At 42.1% G+C, this 17,925-nt stretch overlaps 1 protein-coding gene across 1 annotated transcript in view; it reads left to right on the plus strand.

Annotated features, from left to right (window-relative positions):
- Positions 1–17,925, plus strand: part of LOC144820261 (dynein axonemal heavy chain 6-like) — a 1,187,310-nt gene that overhangs the window by 1,006,908 nt on the left and 162,477 nt on the right. The window contains exon 34 of the mRNA XM_078677850.1: positions 12,797–13,352. Within this exon, the coding sequence (XP_078533976.1) occupies positions 12,797–13,352 (556 nt within the window). The remainder of the gene's footprint in view (positions 1–12,796; positions 13,353–17,925) is intronic.

Consider the following 17,925-nt stretch of genomic DNA (forward strand, 5'->3'; position numbering starts at 1 on the left):
GGAGTTTTTGTTGAGGTATCAGTAAACTTTGTCGTAAGAAACGCAGCCCACTCGGATTCCTGCACATTAGATGTAAGTGCGTTACAGGGTCTTGTTAGCTGATTTATTGTTTGCCAAAATATATTTGTGTTCTGAAGTTTTGAGCTGAAGATTAGTTTGGACCAAAAGCTCTCATTGGTTATCCTTTTTTGTTCCCAGACCTTATTTTTATATATGTTTCTTTGCGCACAAAAGGTGACCCACTGACATGCACCGCGGTCAGCAGACTGCAACTTCTTGCGAGTTCGTCGAAGTGACCTTCGCAGCTCTTTCGAAAGTTTTCTCTGTGATCCGTCTGTGCCGGCTTTCATGACAGGTAGCTTCATATTTTGTTTTAATTTTGTCAAGAAGAGAGACCATGCATGAATCGCATTCATTGCTGCATTCCCTATACCATTCAGTGTGTCCTTCATTATCATAAACCACTCGTTTTCATTTGTGTTGGACCAGTTTATACGTTTCAAATTGACAGAACTTAGTTGACCTTCTAGTATATATGATGGTTGCAATCTTTCCATGTTAAGGTTGAATTTGGTGTGCTGCATTGCATGATCGCTAAACAGGGAAAACTCGATATGAAAGCTAATTACTAAAGGGATTAATGAAAGGCTAACAATTGTAAAGTCCAAAGTTGATTGAGCATGTGGACCATAGTACGTTTTACTAGGGGGTTGATCTTCAGGGAACCTTCCATTCAGTCAACTCACTGGTCAAAAAGGCTTTGTTGCCTGAAGATAAAGCACTATTTGCACAGAGATCACATGCGTGGATGATAGTTGGCAGCTACACGATACTAAAACCTCAATATTAGTTTGGAGAAACGTATTCACTCCACCTGAAGCAAAAGTATATGAGATACAGACATGGTATTTCTCCACTTACATCTGATCTACTGCTATGGTAGAAGGAGGACCTGCCGAGTGCCACTATGTGGGTTAGCAAAAGAGGACATTACGTATTTGATCTGCACTTATGAAAGAAAGGAGAAGGCTACTGAGGACTCTTTTTCTGAAGCGTGGTTTGCGCACATGCACCCAAATAGTAATCGCCTGTTTCAAACCAGAGGACACTATTCTCAGCTGTAGGTTTGTGAAATTTGTAGCTCTCTCTGAGCCAAGAATAGGAGTGTGCAAAACTCCTCACAGGCTGATTAGGATTGATAACCTATCTTGAACTGATTGCTACATGGACAACACAAAAATCTTCTATTACTGCTCTCTTTCAAATTGACTAATAAAACGCTGTTATTGGATTTTTATCTTTGTACTGTACCTCATATATAGTTTATATTTTCACCTATGATTGATTACTGCACTTTAACTTTTCGGCAGACTATGCTTCTAGCCATGATTATTGTTTACTGTTAATGATTCTTTGTAAGTTTACAAAAGTTGCCTAAATGTTTAAAAAATGTCATACACTTTCTTGCTCTACAATGAGTTTACAGAGTAAGCTATTGGGTAGTTTAGCACTGTTTAATGAAGTGTGAAGCACCTTTGTAATGGTTTTAATTAACTAAATACTAAACGATTCAGATTTTCACTGCACTTGCAGGAGTTTTGTTATAGTGCAGTAGACCTCCCACCTGGACACTCAGCCAAACCTCACCTAGCAGACAATCCTGTAATTTCTGTTATCATTAATAAGTATGCAAGTAATCGTCTTGTAAGTTTTGTTATCGTTAGTAAGTATGCAAGAAATCAGTAAGTGCACTATAATGAGAATTCAAATCCATGCTGCTTCCTCTTATGCCTACTAAATCACAATAGGAACACCATCCTCCACCACTAATTAATGACATGTGAGGCTTTATGTCTACTCCATAGATTTTATTCAGTACCTTGTTCTGTCTGTCATGTTGCTCATTTGCCTCCATGTCTCCGGGATCTGTTCCCAAGTTTCTGGCACATCAGGAGCAACATCTACCACCTGATGCTCTATTTCCTTTGAGCGTTCTGCAGGTGCTACCACTGGGTCAGCTCTAGCTTGTTCTTGATGCCTTAAAGTGCAATCTCTTCTTTCTGCACCCCAGTCCCATGCCGCTACAAGCAGTTGATAATGTAAGCTCTGATATTCCAAGAACAACTTTTTTAATGTTTACATACGTAATTTATTTACAAGATTAACTAATATTTTCATTGCTTCTAACTTTTTAGGGATTTGTAATAATAGTTTAGAGGCATTATTACAACTTTTTGAATATACATCTTTTAGACAATCTTTTAAACAATTTATAATTCTTTTAAAAATATAGAAACAAATTTCACTGGTTTCAATTTTATAACAAATTCATTACAACTCTCAAACATTTATTAGAAAATAAATAATAATTATGTAAATTGTGTAATTAATATATTTTGTAAGTTATATTTTAGGTGTGGCTTGTGAGGTTTGTAGGGGTAAAGAGTGGGAAGATAATTCATTACAATTAATGAAGAATGACATTTTAGTGAATAGTCATGATTTATTTGATAATTAAATATGTAAATTGCATAATTATTATATTTTTAAAGTTATATTTCAGATGTGGATTGTGGGATTTTTAGTGGTATAGGGCGGGAAGTGAATACATTATAATTAATCAATAATCGATTTTTAATTGATATTCATTATTCAATTGATAATCATGTAAATTGTGTAATTAATAGATTTCTGAAGCTATATGTTTGGTGCTGGTTGTGGGGTTCGTAGGGGTAAAGGGTGGGAGGTTAGTTAACTAATAATGCCTTCTAAATTAATATTAATTATTTATTTGATAATTATGTAAATTGTGTGACTAATATATTTTTTTAGATATATTTTAGGTGTGAGTTCGGTTTTTAGGTACACAGGGTGGGATGATAAATATGAAATAATGTATTAATCAATAATTATTAATTTATTATTAATTATTGAATTGATAATTATGCAAATTGTGAAATTACCATATTTGCTATGTTACATTTTAGATGTGGGTTGTTTAGTTTGTAGAGGAATAGAGTGGGGAGTTAATTAAGTGCTAATTTATTGTTAATTAATTATTCATTTTAATCAAAATAATTAATTTACTGACCGATTAAAAAATATGTTTAATGTTACGAATTAGGTGTGTTTTATTGTGTTTGTAGAAGAATAGGGTGGGAAGTTATTTAAGATATAATACATTAAAAATTATGTATTTGTTTGTTAAAAATTGTGTAATTCATTACTTAATATGTTAATTGTGTTATACTTTTTTCATTTCTATTACATTTTAATTGTTGGTTATGTTTGTCAGAATATAGTGTGGCATTTTAAATAAATTAATAATATTTGTTTTTAATTGATAATAATTATAAACATTTTTAATAATTATGTACTTTGTTTATTTTTTGTTAAAGTTTAGACATTTGGGGCCAGATGTAGGTCTCCAATTACCGGTCGGTAACGGCCGATTTCGGCCGTTACCGACCGGTAATTGGTTTTCGAGATGTAGGGGCAAATATTTTACAGATTCTGTAAATTTACCGAAACGGTAAATTTACCGAATCTGTAAAATACCGAATCGGTAATTTTACCGATTCGGTAAAACCCAGATGTAGGTAGCACTGTTGACAGTGCTACAGGCCTTCAGAATTCGGTATTTTACCACCCAATCCAATTGGGTGGTAAAATACCGAATACAGGTGTGCATGCAAATCTGTGCATGCACACCTGTGCCATGTGACACACAGACATGCCCTTAGGGCATGTCTGTGTGCCACATGGCACACATGCCTGTATTTGGGGTGCTAGAGGGTGTCAAAGTGACACCCCCTGCACCCTTGCTGTAATGGGTATTTACCGAATCTGTAAATACCGAATCGGTAATGCCCATTGATTCCTATGGGCTTCAATGCCCATAGGAATCAATGGGCATTACCGATTCAGTATTTACAGAATCGGTAAATACCGAATCTTAACGATTCGGTATTTACCGATTCAGAAATACCTACATCTCCCCCCCTCTATTTTACCACTTCTTAAATACCGATTCGGTATGATTCGGTATTTAAGAAGTGGTAAAATAAAATTACCTACATCTGGCCCATAATTGTTATACTTACAATTTTATATTTTTGGTTATTTAATAGAGTTGTCAAAATATGGTATTTTATTGAAGTGAACTACTGTCTCTCTACTGTTGCACAGATTGGAGTGGGAATAGTAATTTTTCCCCTTTGGTATCCAATCCTTTCCCTACTGTTGCACAGACTGTAGTGGCAATAGTACAATTTACCCCTCCTAAGTCCAACTCTTTCCATACTGTCTCACACATTGGCGTGGGAATAGGAAATGTTACCCCTCCTGAGTCCACCGCTTTCCCTACTGTTGCACACACATGAGTAGAAATAGTAAATTTTACCCCTCCGCAGTCCAATTCTTTCCCTACTGTTGCACTCACTGGAGTGAGAATAGTACATTGTATCCCTCCTGAGTCCAACACTTTCGTTACTGTTGCACTGAATTGAGTGGGAATAGTACATTTTACCCCTCTTGAGTCCAATACTTCCCCTACTGTTGCACACACTGGAGTAAGAATAGTAAATATTACCCCTCCTTAGTCCAACGCTTTCCCTATTGTTGCACCGACTGGAGTGGGAATAGTAAATTGTACCCCTCTTTAGTCCAACGCTTTCCCTCCTGTTTCATACACTGGAGTGAGAATAGTAAATCTCATCCCTTAAGTCCAACACTTTTCCCTACTGCTGCACACACTGGAGTGGGAGTAGTACATTTTACCCTCCCTGAGTGCAACGCTCACCCTGCTGTTGGCCACATTGTAGTGGATATAATGAATTTAACCCGTCTTGAGTCCAGCGCTTTCCCTATTTTTGCACCGACTGGATTTGGAATAGTACATTTGACCTCTCCTCTGTCCAATGCTTTACCTACTGTTGCACCCACTGGAGTGGGAATATTAAATGTTACCCCTCCTGAGTCCAACCATTTCTCTACTGATGCATAGAATTGAGTGGTAATAGTAAATGTTAATCCCTCCTTGGTCCAATGCTTTCACTACTGTTGCACAGAGTGGAGTGTGAATAGTACATTATACCCCTACTGAGTCCAATGCTTTCCCTACTTTTGCACCGACTGGAGTGGGAATGGTACATTTTACCCATCACCGTCCAATGCTTACCCTCCTGTTGCAAACACTGTAGTGGGAAATATAAAGTTTACCCCTCCACAGTCCAAAGCTGTTCTCTACTGTTGCACTGACTGGTGTGAGAACAGTCAATGTTACCCTCATAAGTCCAACACTTTCTCTCTTGTTGCACACACAGGTGTAGGAATAATAAAGTGTACCCCTCCTGAAGTCAACACTTTCTCTACTATTGCACAGACTGTAGTGGGAATGGTAAATTACATTTCACCACTCCCGAGTCCAATGCTTCCCCTACTGTTGCACTCACTGGAGTGGGAATAGTACATGTTACCCCACCTTGGCCCAACACATTCCCCATTGTTGCACCCACTGGAGTGGGAATAGTAAATGTTACCCCTCCTCAGTCCAACACTTTCACTACTGTTGCACACACTGGAGTGGGAATAGTAAATGTTACCCCTCCTGAGTCCAATGCTTTCCCTACTGTTGAATACACTTGTGTGGGTGTAGTATATTTATTATTCCTAGAATGCATTCGTTTTGTTAACATTGTTTAAATATATATTATCATTGTGTGTTTGTATATTAAATTAAAACAAAATACATATAGAAATGTATGTGATTTGTAAGATATTATTTATAAAACATATTTTTGTATACTGTTTATATTTTTATGTATAATTAAATTGGCAATATATTTAAACTTTTTGCAGTTTGTTACATGTATATATTTTTTATATATATATTTAAATATATATAAAGATGTATATACTTGTTATATTAATAAATTTAAAAAATAGAAATTCATAATGTAACATTTATATTTTTAATAATAGTTTTACATTGTATATGTGTGTATAAACAGACAAATATACATTTATATTTGTGTGTGTGTTTGTTTTAGTAAATATATATTTATAATTTAAATATTAGTTACATTATATCATTTGCGAAAATATTTAATATTTACTATTTTTAACTATACACACACACACACACACACACCACGGAGTCCTGCACAAAGCCCGTCACGTCCAACCAAAGGGGGCCGGTACGGGCAAACTGCTGCGGGTCCTGTCAATAATATACAAGAGTTCAATGTCGCCTGTCAAAGTCACAAACGGCTTGCATCCAGGCTTCAATATAGTCTAAAGAAAATGTATTGGCTAAACGTTTCAACCACACAGGGTCTTTATCATAGCCTCATACACAAACAGTGTGCTCAGTCACCTTTAAAGGGAAAGGTTAAACAATAGACATATACAACATCTTGAGCAACTTGTTGATCACAATGCACAAATGCCAGATGAACATTTACTAAATTGTTATACGTTTGAAAGTCAAATAATTAATTCGAATAATGCAAAGGTCAGGTTTCTGCTAAATTCCTAAAATAACTAAAACCATTTCATAAAAGTAAAATATACATATCCGGTGTCCACATTACAAAGAGTTATTGCCTTAATCAGAAATTTTGATCTCTGAAGTTCATTTATCTAGTGCTCAAGTGCGGAAACCCTGCAGTGGACAAATATACAGACCTGTAAAATGTATCCTCTTATTTGCACCTAGGTTCCAAAATCTCAAAAATGTCTATTTCGAGGCCCAGTGGTCACATTCTATTCACAAGGATTTTTGCCCATTTCATAAGGTGACATGTCAACTACATAAACTCTCAAACATGAAGCAGACCTCTCTTCTTATGTACCTTACTGAGACTATGACCGGATACGGTGCCGAGCGGTACTTTTGTACCTCTGTTTGACCCTGGTGTTTCCTACAGGCCAGATTGGCAATCAGAGGAGGGTGAGGAGGACTGGGAAGGGTCTGTAGACTCTTTGGCTGACCAGTTGGATGAACCGGACAAGAGAGAGGAGTTGGAGGAAGACAGTGGTCTGGATACCTCCCCAGACCTTGGCATGCAGTCTCCTCCTACTGTGACTACGGAGAAGGGTACTTCATATGCAGTGATGTTGCGTAGGCCAGATAAGGCTCTCAACCTTGAGCTACCCATGGTGGCGGTCAGGACCAATCTCCTGACTGAGGTGCTTCAACCGGCAGCGGTCTCTTCAGAGCCCCTGCTGACATTCAATGAAGCCCTTACTGATATCCTTTTGGGCAACTGGTCCAGGCCCCACACAGGAGCTCATGTGGATAGAATGATTGACTGACGCCACTGCCCTGCTCCAGGTGACCCCTCTGTCCTCTCCCAACACCCCACCCCTGAGAGCTTGGTGGTCCAAGCCTCCACATCCAAAGGCACCATTCCCTAACGCACCACCTGATAGGGAATCCAAAAAGCTGGACCATCTTGGGAAGAAAATGTTTTCTTCCTCCAACTTGGGACTGCAGTCTGTGAACATTGCATGTCTGTTGGGCCGTTACACCCACTCTGTGTGGGATACGGTAGCATAGGTGCTGCCACAGTGCCTGGAGGAGGCCCGGGCCGTGCTCTCCTGTGCAGTCGCCAAGGGGACAGATGCAGCCAAGTTTACGATACCATGTGGACTGTACACCACCGACTTGCTAGGCAGGACAATTCCAACGTTGGTAGCACTTCAAGGACTACCGGGCTACGGCCAAGTCCTTGGGCCTCTCTACCCGCCCTGAGCAGTCTACTTTTCACCCCTTGCATGGTTACTTAAGGGGTGTTCCGCCACATTCCACCCAGGGCCACAGGATTGCACAAGCTGTCCAGTCCCTGCGTGGCTGGGGACGTGGGACCCACCATTGTGGATCTGGGGGCCAGCGAGTGCGCCAGTCCAGGACCGCCTCTTCTGCAGCAGCCTCCAAACCTTCCTAGTCCGACCTTTCAGGGCCACCAATAGCCAGTGGGCGGCAGGATTTGCCATCACCTCCTCCACTGGCGCACCATCAGGTCAGACAGATGGGTTTTGCAGATAGTCAGAAGGGGCTACTCCCTCTTCTTCGAGAATACCTCCATCCATGCCACCTCAATACCATCGCATGTCGGAGTATCATTTGCCCTACTCCAATGGGAAGTTACGGCTCTCAATGCCAAGGGAGCCATTGAGCGAGTTCCTGTTCCAGAAGTAGGTTGTGGTTGCTTTTCAAACTACTTTATTGTGCCCAAGAAGGACAAAGGCCTGCGTCCTATCTTGGATCTCAGGAACGTCAACTGATTCCTCCAGAAGGAGAAGTTCAAAATCTTGACACTAGCTCAGGTCCTGTCTGCCCTTGTCTCTTGAGACTGTATGGTAGCATTGGACTTGTAGGATGCTTACTTTCACATCCCCGTACTGCTGGCTCACCAGCATTACCTGCGGTTCACTGTAGGCCATGAGCACTGTCAGTTTTCCGTGCTCCCCTTTGGCCTTACAGTCCCTCGGTGTGTTCTCGAAGGTGATGGCAGTGGTCGCAGCTCATCTGTGCAAATCAGGGGTTCCAGTCTTCCCCTATCTTGATGACTGGCTGTTGAAGGCGGGTTCACCCCAGGCAGTCATCTCCCTCATCCAGACCATGGCGGACCTCCTGCATTTGCTGAGGTTCGCTATCAACGTGCTAAAGTCACACCTGATTCCCTCCCAGAAGCTCCTCTTCATTGTAGCGGTTCTGGGAACAACGCAGTTTCGGGTTTATCCTCCTGGCCAGCAAGTCCGGGATATTCGGGCTATGATTCCAATCTTTCAGCCTCTATCTCGGGTTTCGGTCAGAATGAGCCTGAGGCTGTTGGGCCTCATGGCCTCCTGCATCCTTCTGGCAGATCATGCCAGGTGGCATATGCAGGCTCTGCAGTGGGACTTGAAGTTCCAGTGGGCACAACATCAGGGGAGTCTGTCCAATTGCGTTCAGATCTCGGAGGGCACTGCATGACAATTGCAGTGGTAGATAACGAACCAAGATTGGGTCAACGGCAGATCCCTCTCCCTTCCCCAACTGGAGTTCACAGTGGTGACATATGCATCACTTCTGGGGTGGGGTGACAACTTGGGGGAGGCAGAGATCAGAGGCCTCTTGTCTCCAGCGGTGTCCAGGCTCCATATCAACATTCTGGAGCTCCGGGCGATCCGTCTTGTGCCAAAAGCATTCCTTCCCTCAGTCCAAGGAAGAGTAGTGCAGATGTTCACGGACACCACCACCGACATGTGGTACTGCAACAAACAAGGCGGGTGGGGTTGTGGATCCTATGTCAAGAAGCTCTCCGTCTCTGGACGTGGCAGGAACATCAGGGCATATCCCTGGTGGTTCAACACCTGGCAGGTTCACTGAACGCCAGGGCAGACGAACTCAGCCGCAGGTGCATGATGGATCACTAATGGCATCTTCACTTGAAGGTGGTGCAAGGTCTCTTTCTGCAGGGGGGAGAGCCTTGGTTAGATCTATTCACCACCAAAGAGAACGTGTAATGTCAGCAATTCGGCGCCTTTGAATTTCCAAGGCTGCACTCGCTAGGTGAATCGCTTTTTGTCGCACATGGAGTTGCGGTCTTCTACACGCCGTTCCGCCTATACCACTTCAGCCCAGAGTGCTGAAGAAGATCAAGAGTGACCGGGCCCAAGTTATTCTTGTGGCTCTGGATTGGGCATGAAGAGTCTGGTATCCCGAGGTGTTACACATGGCCATCGATCCTCCGATCAGACTTCAGTCACAGCAGACTTCAGTCTTCATACTTCAGTCGCAGCAGCAGGGGAAAGGTCCTTCACCCGAACCTGTCCAGCCTCCACATCCTTGCCTGGAGATTGATCAGCGACAGTTGACAGCCTTCGATCTTCCTCCCAAAGTTTGTGATGTTATCATGGCAGCCAGGCATCCCTCCACTAAGATGGTATACGCCTGCAGATGGAACACATTTGTGGCATGGTGCGCAGCAAAGGCTGTGGATCCCCTTTCGGCCCCTCTTTCTGCCCCTCTTTCTGAGGTTCTCTTGTTCCTCCTTTCTTTGGCCCAGCAGGACTCTGCTCTGAGCACTCTTAAGGGCTATCTCTCATTCATGTCAGCCTTTCGTAGGCTTCCTGATCAGCCTTGTCTTTTCATCCTGTTGTATATCGCTTTCTTAAGGGTGTTACTCATCTTTTTCCTCCTATCCCTTTCATAGTGCCTCAGTGGGCCTTGAACTTCGTTCTTACTTATCTTATGTGCGCTCCCTTTGAGCCGCTACATAACTGTCCTCTCAAGACTTCTCACTTTAAAGACTGCCTTTCTGGTTGCCATCACTTCTGCTCGCAGGGTGAGTGAGCTCGAGGCTCTTTCTTCGGAACCTCATTTTCTGGGGGTTCATCCGGACAAGAATGTCCTTCGAACTCATCCCTCTTTTCTCCCTAAAGTGGTTACTTCTTTCCACATTGTTCAAACCATCACTTTGCCCACCTTCTTTCCGCCTCCACATCCTTCTTAGGAGGAAGAGAGACTCCAAAGTCTGGATCCAAAATGTGCGCTTTTATTTTATTTGGATCGCACCAATCAATTCCAGGTGGATGATTGGCTCTTTGTTGGCTACGTGGGCGTCAAAAAAGGTTTGGCCATGCACATACAGACTATCTCTAGGTGGGTCGTTTTGTGCATTAAAGCTTGCTATTCTTTGGCAAAGAAAGAGCCTCCAGCGGGATTGCGTGCCCATTCCGCCAGGGTGACGGCAGCTACCACTGATTTTGGACGGGGAGTCCCCCTCAAGGACATCTGTCAGGCAGCTACGTGGGCATCTATACACACTTTCACAAAACACTACCGCCTGGACAGCCGAGTCCGGAGAGATGGCTTCTTTGGCCGTTCTGTTTTCCAGGACTTTCTGGTGTGAACTTGATTCGCTGACCCACCTCCAGGGTTGGTATTGCTGGTGCATCTATTCTAAAGGTAAGGAATCTATAACTAATTGTCTCTTTCAGATGAACAAGTTACTTACCTTCGGTAACGATATATCTGTTAGAGACATAGATTAGTTATAGATTCCATACCACCCCACCCATCCTCCCCATTCTGCGAACTGACTTCTATGGTCAGGGAATTCCTTTCAAGGCCCTAGTTTTGTGCACCAGTGCTCAGTGTCTTGCATGGCTTTGCGTTTCTGGCGTGGAATGTTATGTAAAAGAACTGACGTCAGCGCGCAAGGGCGGCGTTTAAGTAGCTACCGCGACGTCATCACGGGGACCACGATGCCAACGACGAACGCCGAGCCGACCGACGCCACCTTCCAACGTGAAGGGGTACTGCTGACGAAAAAGATCTCCGGATCCAGTCTGACACCTGGGCGTAATTCTAAAGCTAAGGAATCTATGACTAATCTATGTCTCTTACAGATGTTTTCTATCGTTACCGAAGGTAAGTAACTTGTTCTTTAAATACTGTGCTATGTCATTTTTGTTTAGAAAAGTTGTTCTTTTGGGTGCCTTGAAGTTTCATAAAGACACAGTGCAAATCACTAATCTTCCTTGCATGCTCATTTGTATTGCTTTGCTGTCATGATACCATGCTGTTGGATTTATAGCTTTATTGTTTGCAAAGTAAAGCCTTATGCACCCATTGGCTTCCTTGAAGAAGCAACAAACATACTGACCTTTGATGCAAGTATCAGATATGCATTATTTTGTTGCATATACTTTTAGGATCACCGTATAAATGTCATCTTCTGAACCCTTTTCATAATACTCTTTCTTCATATTACAGATCATATCAGCTAATGCAGTTGTTTAGATAAGAAACCCTATTTCCAGCTTCGATGCATTTTTAGCTCACGATTTTGATTTATTATAGGATGTTCATTTTAGTACAGATATGGCCAACATGGACAAAAGAGCTTGATTATTACCAAAACCTGTCTAACAAAAAGACAGAACTACTGTCTTTGCCAATGGGAGAATCACATTTTTTCACTCACATATATTACTAAAGTCGCACTGTTGGAAGTAACGCTTTGTGTTACATTTGGGAGTTGAACTACTCTAAACAGAAGGAACCGAAAATAATCGCTTTTCAATTGTTCTAGAATGATATATCACAGTGAATGCTGAATTTGGATATGAAAATGAAATGTATCTGCCCTTGTGACAAGGCCTTCTATTTCGGTGTTCATGTTATAAAACCCTGGATCACTGCACTGTGTTATAACACCATCTAACTCAAAGGTGGACAGCGATTTCAAAATATGATACAGAAACATAGAGTTTTAAAAATGTCTTTGTACTCCATCAGACACCGTGGCGCCCTCCCACGAGAAAACTGTGGTCGACTCTTGATAACTACTTCACGACACATAAGCCGCTTTAAAATGGTCCACACACCGTCCACGATTCATTAACATGTGTTCGCAGACTCCCATCATTGTATTATTAGTTATCATAGAACATTTTCCTTTATGAATGAGTAAAATGCTGTTGGAATACAATGTCTGTTACGAAAATGTTATTGAGTATAGGATACGTGCTCTGCTGCCTTAGGCAAGATACCAGCCATGTACTTTTGTATTGACATTTACTATGGTTGTATTGTAGCGTACAGTAATTTTGAACCGTGAAATTATGACTCTAATTATGCTACTGGATCTACTTTTTATATGTTTTGCTGAAACAACCAATAAAAAACTTTTGAAATAAATTTTTTTTTTTTTTTAAATATCTTTGTATGGTGTGTTCCAAAATGATTTAAAGATACAGTACCATGAACTGTGCTAACATCCCTTCCCCTTGTTTTCATCAGTGGTATCATATCTGACCTTTTCCCGGGAGTCACCATCCCGGATCATGACTACGGCACACTACAGTCAACGATCATAGAAGTTATGATTGCAAAAGGTTTGCAGCCTGTATCCTGCCTGGTTCACAAAGTGATTCAGTTCTATGAAACGATGCTAGTTAGACATGGCGTTATGCTGGTTGGTCCAACAGGAGGTGGGAAAACAACAGTATATGAAATTTTGGCCGCAGCCCTGGGAGCTTTACATAAAGCAAAGGAGAAACACCCGTTTTACAAACCAGTAAAAACATATGTTCTGAACCCAAAATCAGTAACCATGGGTGAACTGTACGGTGAGGTTAACTTACTGACCTTGGAGTGGAAGGATGGATTAATGGCCCTCAGCGTCCGTGCAGCTGTCAACGACACTTCTGAAGATCACAAGTGGATTGTGAGTGATGGACCAGTTGATGCACTCTGGATTGAAAATATGAATACAGTGTTGGATGACAACAAGATGCTTTGTTTGGCAAACAGTGAACGGATTAAATTAACTCCACACATCCACATGGTGTTTGAGGTAAATTTATGACAACTTTTTTGTTGGTGATAAAGTACACAAAGCCAGCCTATCACACTTCTATTCATTGAATGGTAGTTTAAGGTGTTTGTAGTTGTGCTCTCTTGATGATTTAATTGTAACGTAGGAAAATGGTCCTGAGAGTTTGTGAGTGTGATCAAATGAATGGTGTTACCACCCAAGTTATTTTGAAATAGCACATGTGAATTATTTTAATGAGGCAAGTTGTTGTGGATTCTAACAGTTCAAACTTATTTTGAGTTCATTGTATTACTGGATCTCATCATGTCCAACGCAAATTATTGGATGTAGGCTGTTTTGATGTCTCCACTTAATGCCTACAAGCAGGAGTTATTTTCATTAATTCTGATTCTTGTTATTGGATATGAAACCCAGGAACAATCAATCAATCAATCAATCAATCAGGGGTTTATAAAGCGCGCTACTCACCCGCAAGGGTTTCAAGGCGCTGGGGGGGGGTGTGTGGGGGGGCGAAGGCAGCACTGGATCAGTCGAAGAGCCAGGTCTTGAGGTCCTTCCTGAACATGTGCAGGGTCCGGGAGCGACCCGAACAACACTCTTCTGTTAGGATCTTTCTTATGACTTTGTGTCCAGAATCGCATGTCACAACTGTGTTTTTTAAACATTTCTCATTGCACATCTGGAACTATATTTCCACTGGTGCGTCCCTAGTTCAAGTGTCCTTCTGAACCTACAGAATGCATTAGGGTTGTTGCATCGGCTGTACATTATAGACAAGCAATGGCAATACCAATTGGTCTTGTCCACCTTTATATACAAGTAGGACCAACTGGCATTGCCTATGCGTGTCTGCAATGTAGGTCATGATCGATGTTGTATCTTTGACGTCTGCCTGCATTTTTCTAGTAACCTCTAAGTGGCACTGAAATGCAGTTCTTTTAACAGGGCTCTGTTTTCATGGTCTTGCTTGATAGTGCAACTGCTGTCAGATAACTATATGAGACTCACTAGAGAGGGACATTAGCTCCGCCCACACGTTGGGAACTAGGAGTACAGGATTTGATTTGGTAGTTGTGTGCTGCCACAAAAAAAAAGTGTTTGCCTTCCACACAGCTGGAATCTATCTGATTATCCAGCTGCTTGAGAATTAACTTTCATGGGAACACACATGAAATTGTAATGCTCTTAACAGTGTTTTACGTAACTACTTGATTTATGGTGTTTGTCTTTCTCTGGTAGCAGCACGGATGGGAGATAGGCAGCAATAAAGAATGCACTGAATGTATGTGAGCAACAAAAAAGAGCTTTCAGATTCCTACTGAGAGAGAGGCATAGGCTCCATCCACATGATGGTCCTTTGAGTACAATATTTGACTGGGACGAAAGTTTGTGCTTTCACTTAAAAGACTATTTGTATCACACTGTGCGGCATACAGGAAAGCTTATACTTAATACAGGACTGAGATATGGTGGCAAGCCAACTTTCAAGACTATAAGCCAAATCTATTTATTAAATGTTATGATAAAGACACTAGTCCTGACATATTTATTGTGAAAAACATATGTTAAAGTCATTAGAAATTTAAGTGGTGATTGCTATTCCTCTCTAATAAAGCCTACAGGTAGGTGTTTTGCTCCATGAAATCCCACAGATTACCATAGTAGGCTATACTTTGGTGTTGGTAACACCGAGTGACAAACCATTGATATAGATTCCGAGTCTCCAACCTTTTCTGCAGTGTGAGCTACTTCTGATCAGTAAAAATCACTGTGAGCTACTAAACGCTAAACAACTTGTGCATTGTTACTAGACACTCCGATGCCCAGCTTCATTGACATAGATCCAGGTAATATGGTTTGAAAAAAAATACTTTGACTTGGGGCACAATGACAGGGCTGCCATGTGTGTCAGTGAGAGCATGGTCTTGTAGGAATGTATGAATATCTATGTATATGAATGGGATATATGTATACGGTGGACTGAGAGCCTGTGTCATATGTTCTTAAAACATAGGACATACCTTTCTACCATATGTGGCACTGATACATGTATCTCACAAACATACCAAAAACATTTTTAAATGGAAGATATTTAAAGTGCAGAAAAATGTTTTGCTTCGAACATTATTGTGCAATTTAAATTTCTGCATTTAAGAAATGGCTCTGTTTTTCAGTTATAAATATGGCATTGTGTCAAGTCACATAATTTTATTATGCCAGTCAAAAACTGGCATAAAAGATGGCTGGTCTTTCCATGTCTGAACAATAAAAGAGATCACATCAACGCTGGATCACTCGTGTTATATACTGCTTAAATTGTGTTTTTTTACTAACCTTTGTCTCTACAAAGATTGTTTACCAAGATTAACATACCTATGTTTAACATTAGAGTGTGCAAGGGCACCATGGTTGTTCATATGCCTAGTACTGACTTTTGTTAGTACTCTTCTGGGGGGTTATAGGGTCTTTCCCCTCGTCCCTTTGCACCTCGCAATACCAGTAACCCCACCTCAACTACTAGCGTTACATTCAAGCTGTGCGCCACCTCCTAAAAACCCTTTTTCTATCCCATAAGTGTATATAGGTTATGTAAACCTATTATGTGTAATGTGGTCTCAATATATTTAAGTCATTTTATTTTTCCTACGCCATCCAGATTCAGGCAGTCCATTACAATGTGTCTGGTTAAGGCTAAGGTTTCCTTTCGCCATTCTGAATGCCACAAAAAGATTGGGGCTATGCAGGTCTTATATGTAATGTATGGAACGTTCAGTTCACGGTGACAAATATAATTGGCACAGGATTGTGGTAATGAAGCCAAATTTTTTCAGAAAGCCTCCCTCTATTCCTTGCTGTTTAGAACTTTCAGATGTGGCCAAAACTGCTGCCCCATAAGTTGCAACAGATACTGTTTTTGCGGCACATATTTTCTTAATAATCTCTAACAGTTTGGTTCCCAGTTTTTTACAAATCTAAAAAGGCCTCCCATACTTTTTTGTATTAGATGTGCTCTGTTTACCTTCATATTTTGCCAGTTACTTTCCCTGTCAAACATAATCCCTAAATAATTAAAAGCATCCACCACCTCTAGTTTTAGGCCTTCTATGTATATTCTAGTTTGCTTCTTTGGTCTTGGGCCTGCCACAATAACAAAAGACTTGGTATAACTAACTTTCTGATGGATACAGCTGCCTGTGGATTCCTCACCTTTTGAATTACCCCTGCACCAGCATTTCACAGAAACTTTTTTCTAGCTCTCCCACGTCGACAAGGACGTCACAATGTCATGGCTCCCCTCACGACTCCATATGACGTCATCGGAGCCATAAGAAGACCTCGTCAGCGTGCTGACGTCAGTTCCCTTTTTTCCATGCCGTCGATGCGTAACGGTTTTCCGGGACTTTCCTATTAGTTTCGTTATTACTTTGTTTCACACTTGGAGTTGCAGTGCGATGGCTACTTTGAAGAAGTCTGGTTTTAAGCCTTGTAGACAGTGTGGGGGACATATGTCCATCACTGATCCCCACGATGACTGTCTCTGATGTTTCTCGTTGGACCACGACGTTGGAGACTGTTCCAGTTGTCGGAAGATGAATCCAAAGGCTTTGAAGGAGCGTGAGGCTAAGCTTTTTATGGCAAAAGCAAGAAAGGAGAAGAGGGGCTGTAAGAGGTCAAAATCAAAGTCATCGACCTCGCATACTTCGAAGTTGAAGAAGCACAAGAAGAAGAGAAGGCATGGTTCTCGACACCACTCTTCGAAGGGGTGGGCTTCGAGGTCGCCTTCTCCGGCTCCACGGCGTCACTCTAAAGATGTCATCTCGCCTTCGCCTTCTCCTCAAGTGACTCCGACTCGCTCACCGACGCCGAGGTGTTCTCCGGCACCAACAGATTCTCCGGAGCCCAGGGAGTCTTATCCTGTGCCTGTAGACACGCCTTTTCTGGACCCGTCGTCCCCGGCACCGGAGCCTCGGCCTTCATCTCGGCCTTGAGTGGGCTCAGACTCGGCTCCTTATCCACCCTTTCCTGGGCCTGGGTCGGATCCTTCACATTTTCTTAATGTGATGTACAGCATGTTTACCAGGGCAGCCTACCCAACCGGTTCGCTGTCGGGCACTGTGGGTCTGCTTGCTTTCAATTTGGGTGTTCCTCATCAGTATGTGCCATTTATGCCATAGGCGCCATCCTGGCACTCTCCGGCTGTGAGGTTTTCGACGCCGGTTTCTCAATCTCCAGCGCCATCTGGTCCTTCTTCTTCTCGTCTTCGGTCGGAGCCGTTACCTGCTTCGGAAGGTCTTCATTCGATGCCGGCGCATGTGTCTCTGGCACCGCACTTGCCGCCGCCGCCGCCGATTCCGAAGGTGCGGTCAAGGAGGGAAGCCCAAAGATTGCTGGAGGAGGAAAAATATTGGCAGGATGAGGCTGAAGAAGGTGAGATCGACGACTCTGTTGATGAGTTTGAGGGCCTTCATGAGGCAAGTGGTCTAGACACTTCCCCTGAGTGGGAGCTTTCTTCGCCAAAGGCCTTACCTTCTCAGAATGTTGCACCATTCCATGCTGTTATCAGGAAAGCTGCTGAAATTTTAGACCTTCA

Source organism: Lissotriton helveticus, chromosome 2_1, assembly GCF_964261635.1.
Source record: "Lissotriton helveticus chromosome 2_1, aLisHel1.1, whole genome shotgun sequence".
Taxonomy (NCBI): Eukaryota; Metazoa; Chordata; class Amphibia; order Caudata; family Salamandridae; genus Lissotriton; species Lissotriton helveticus.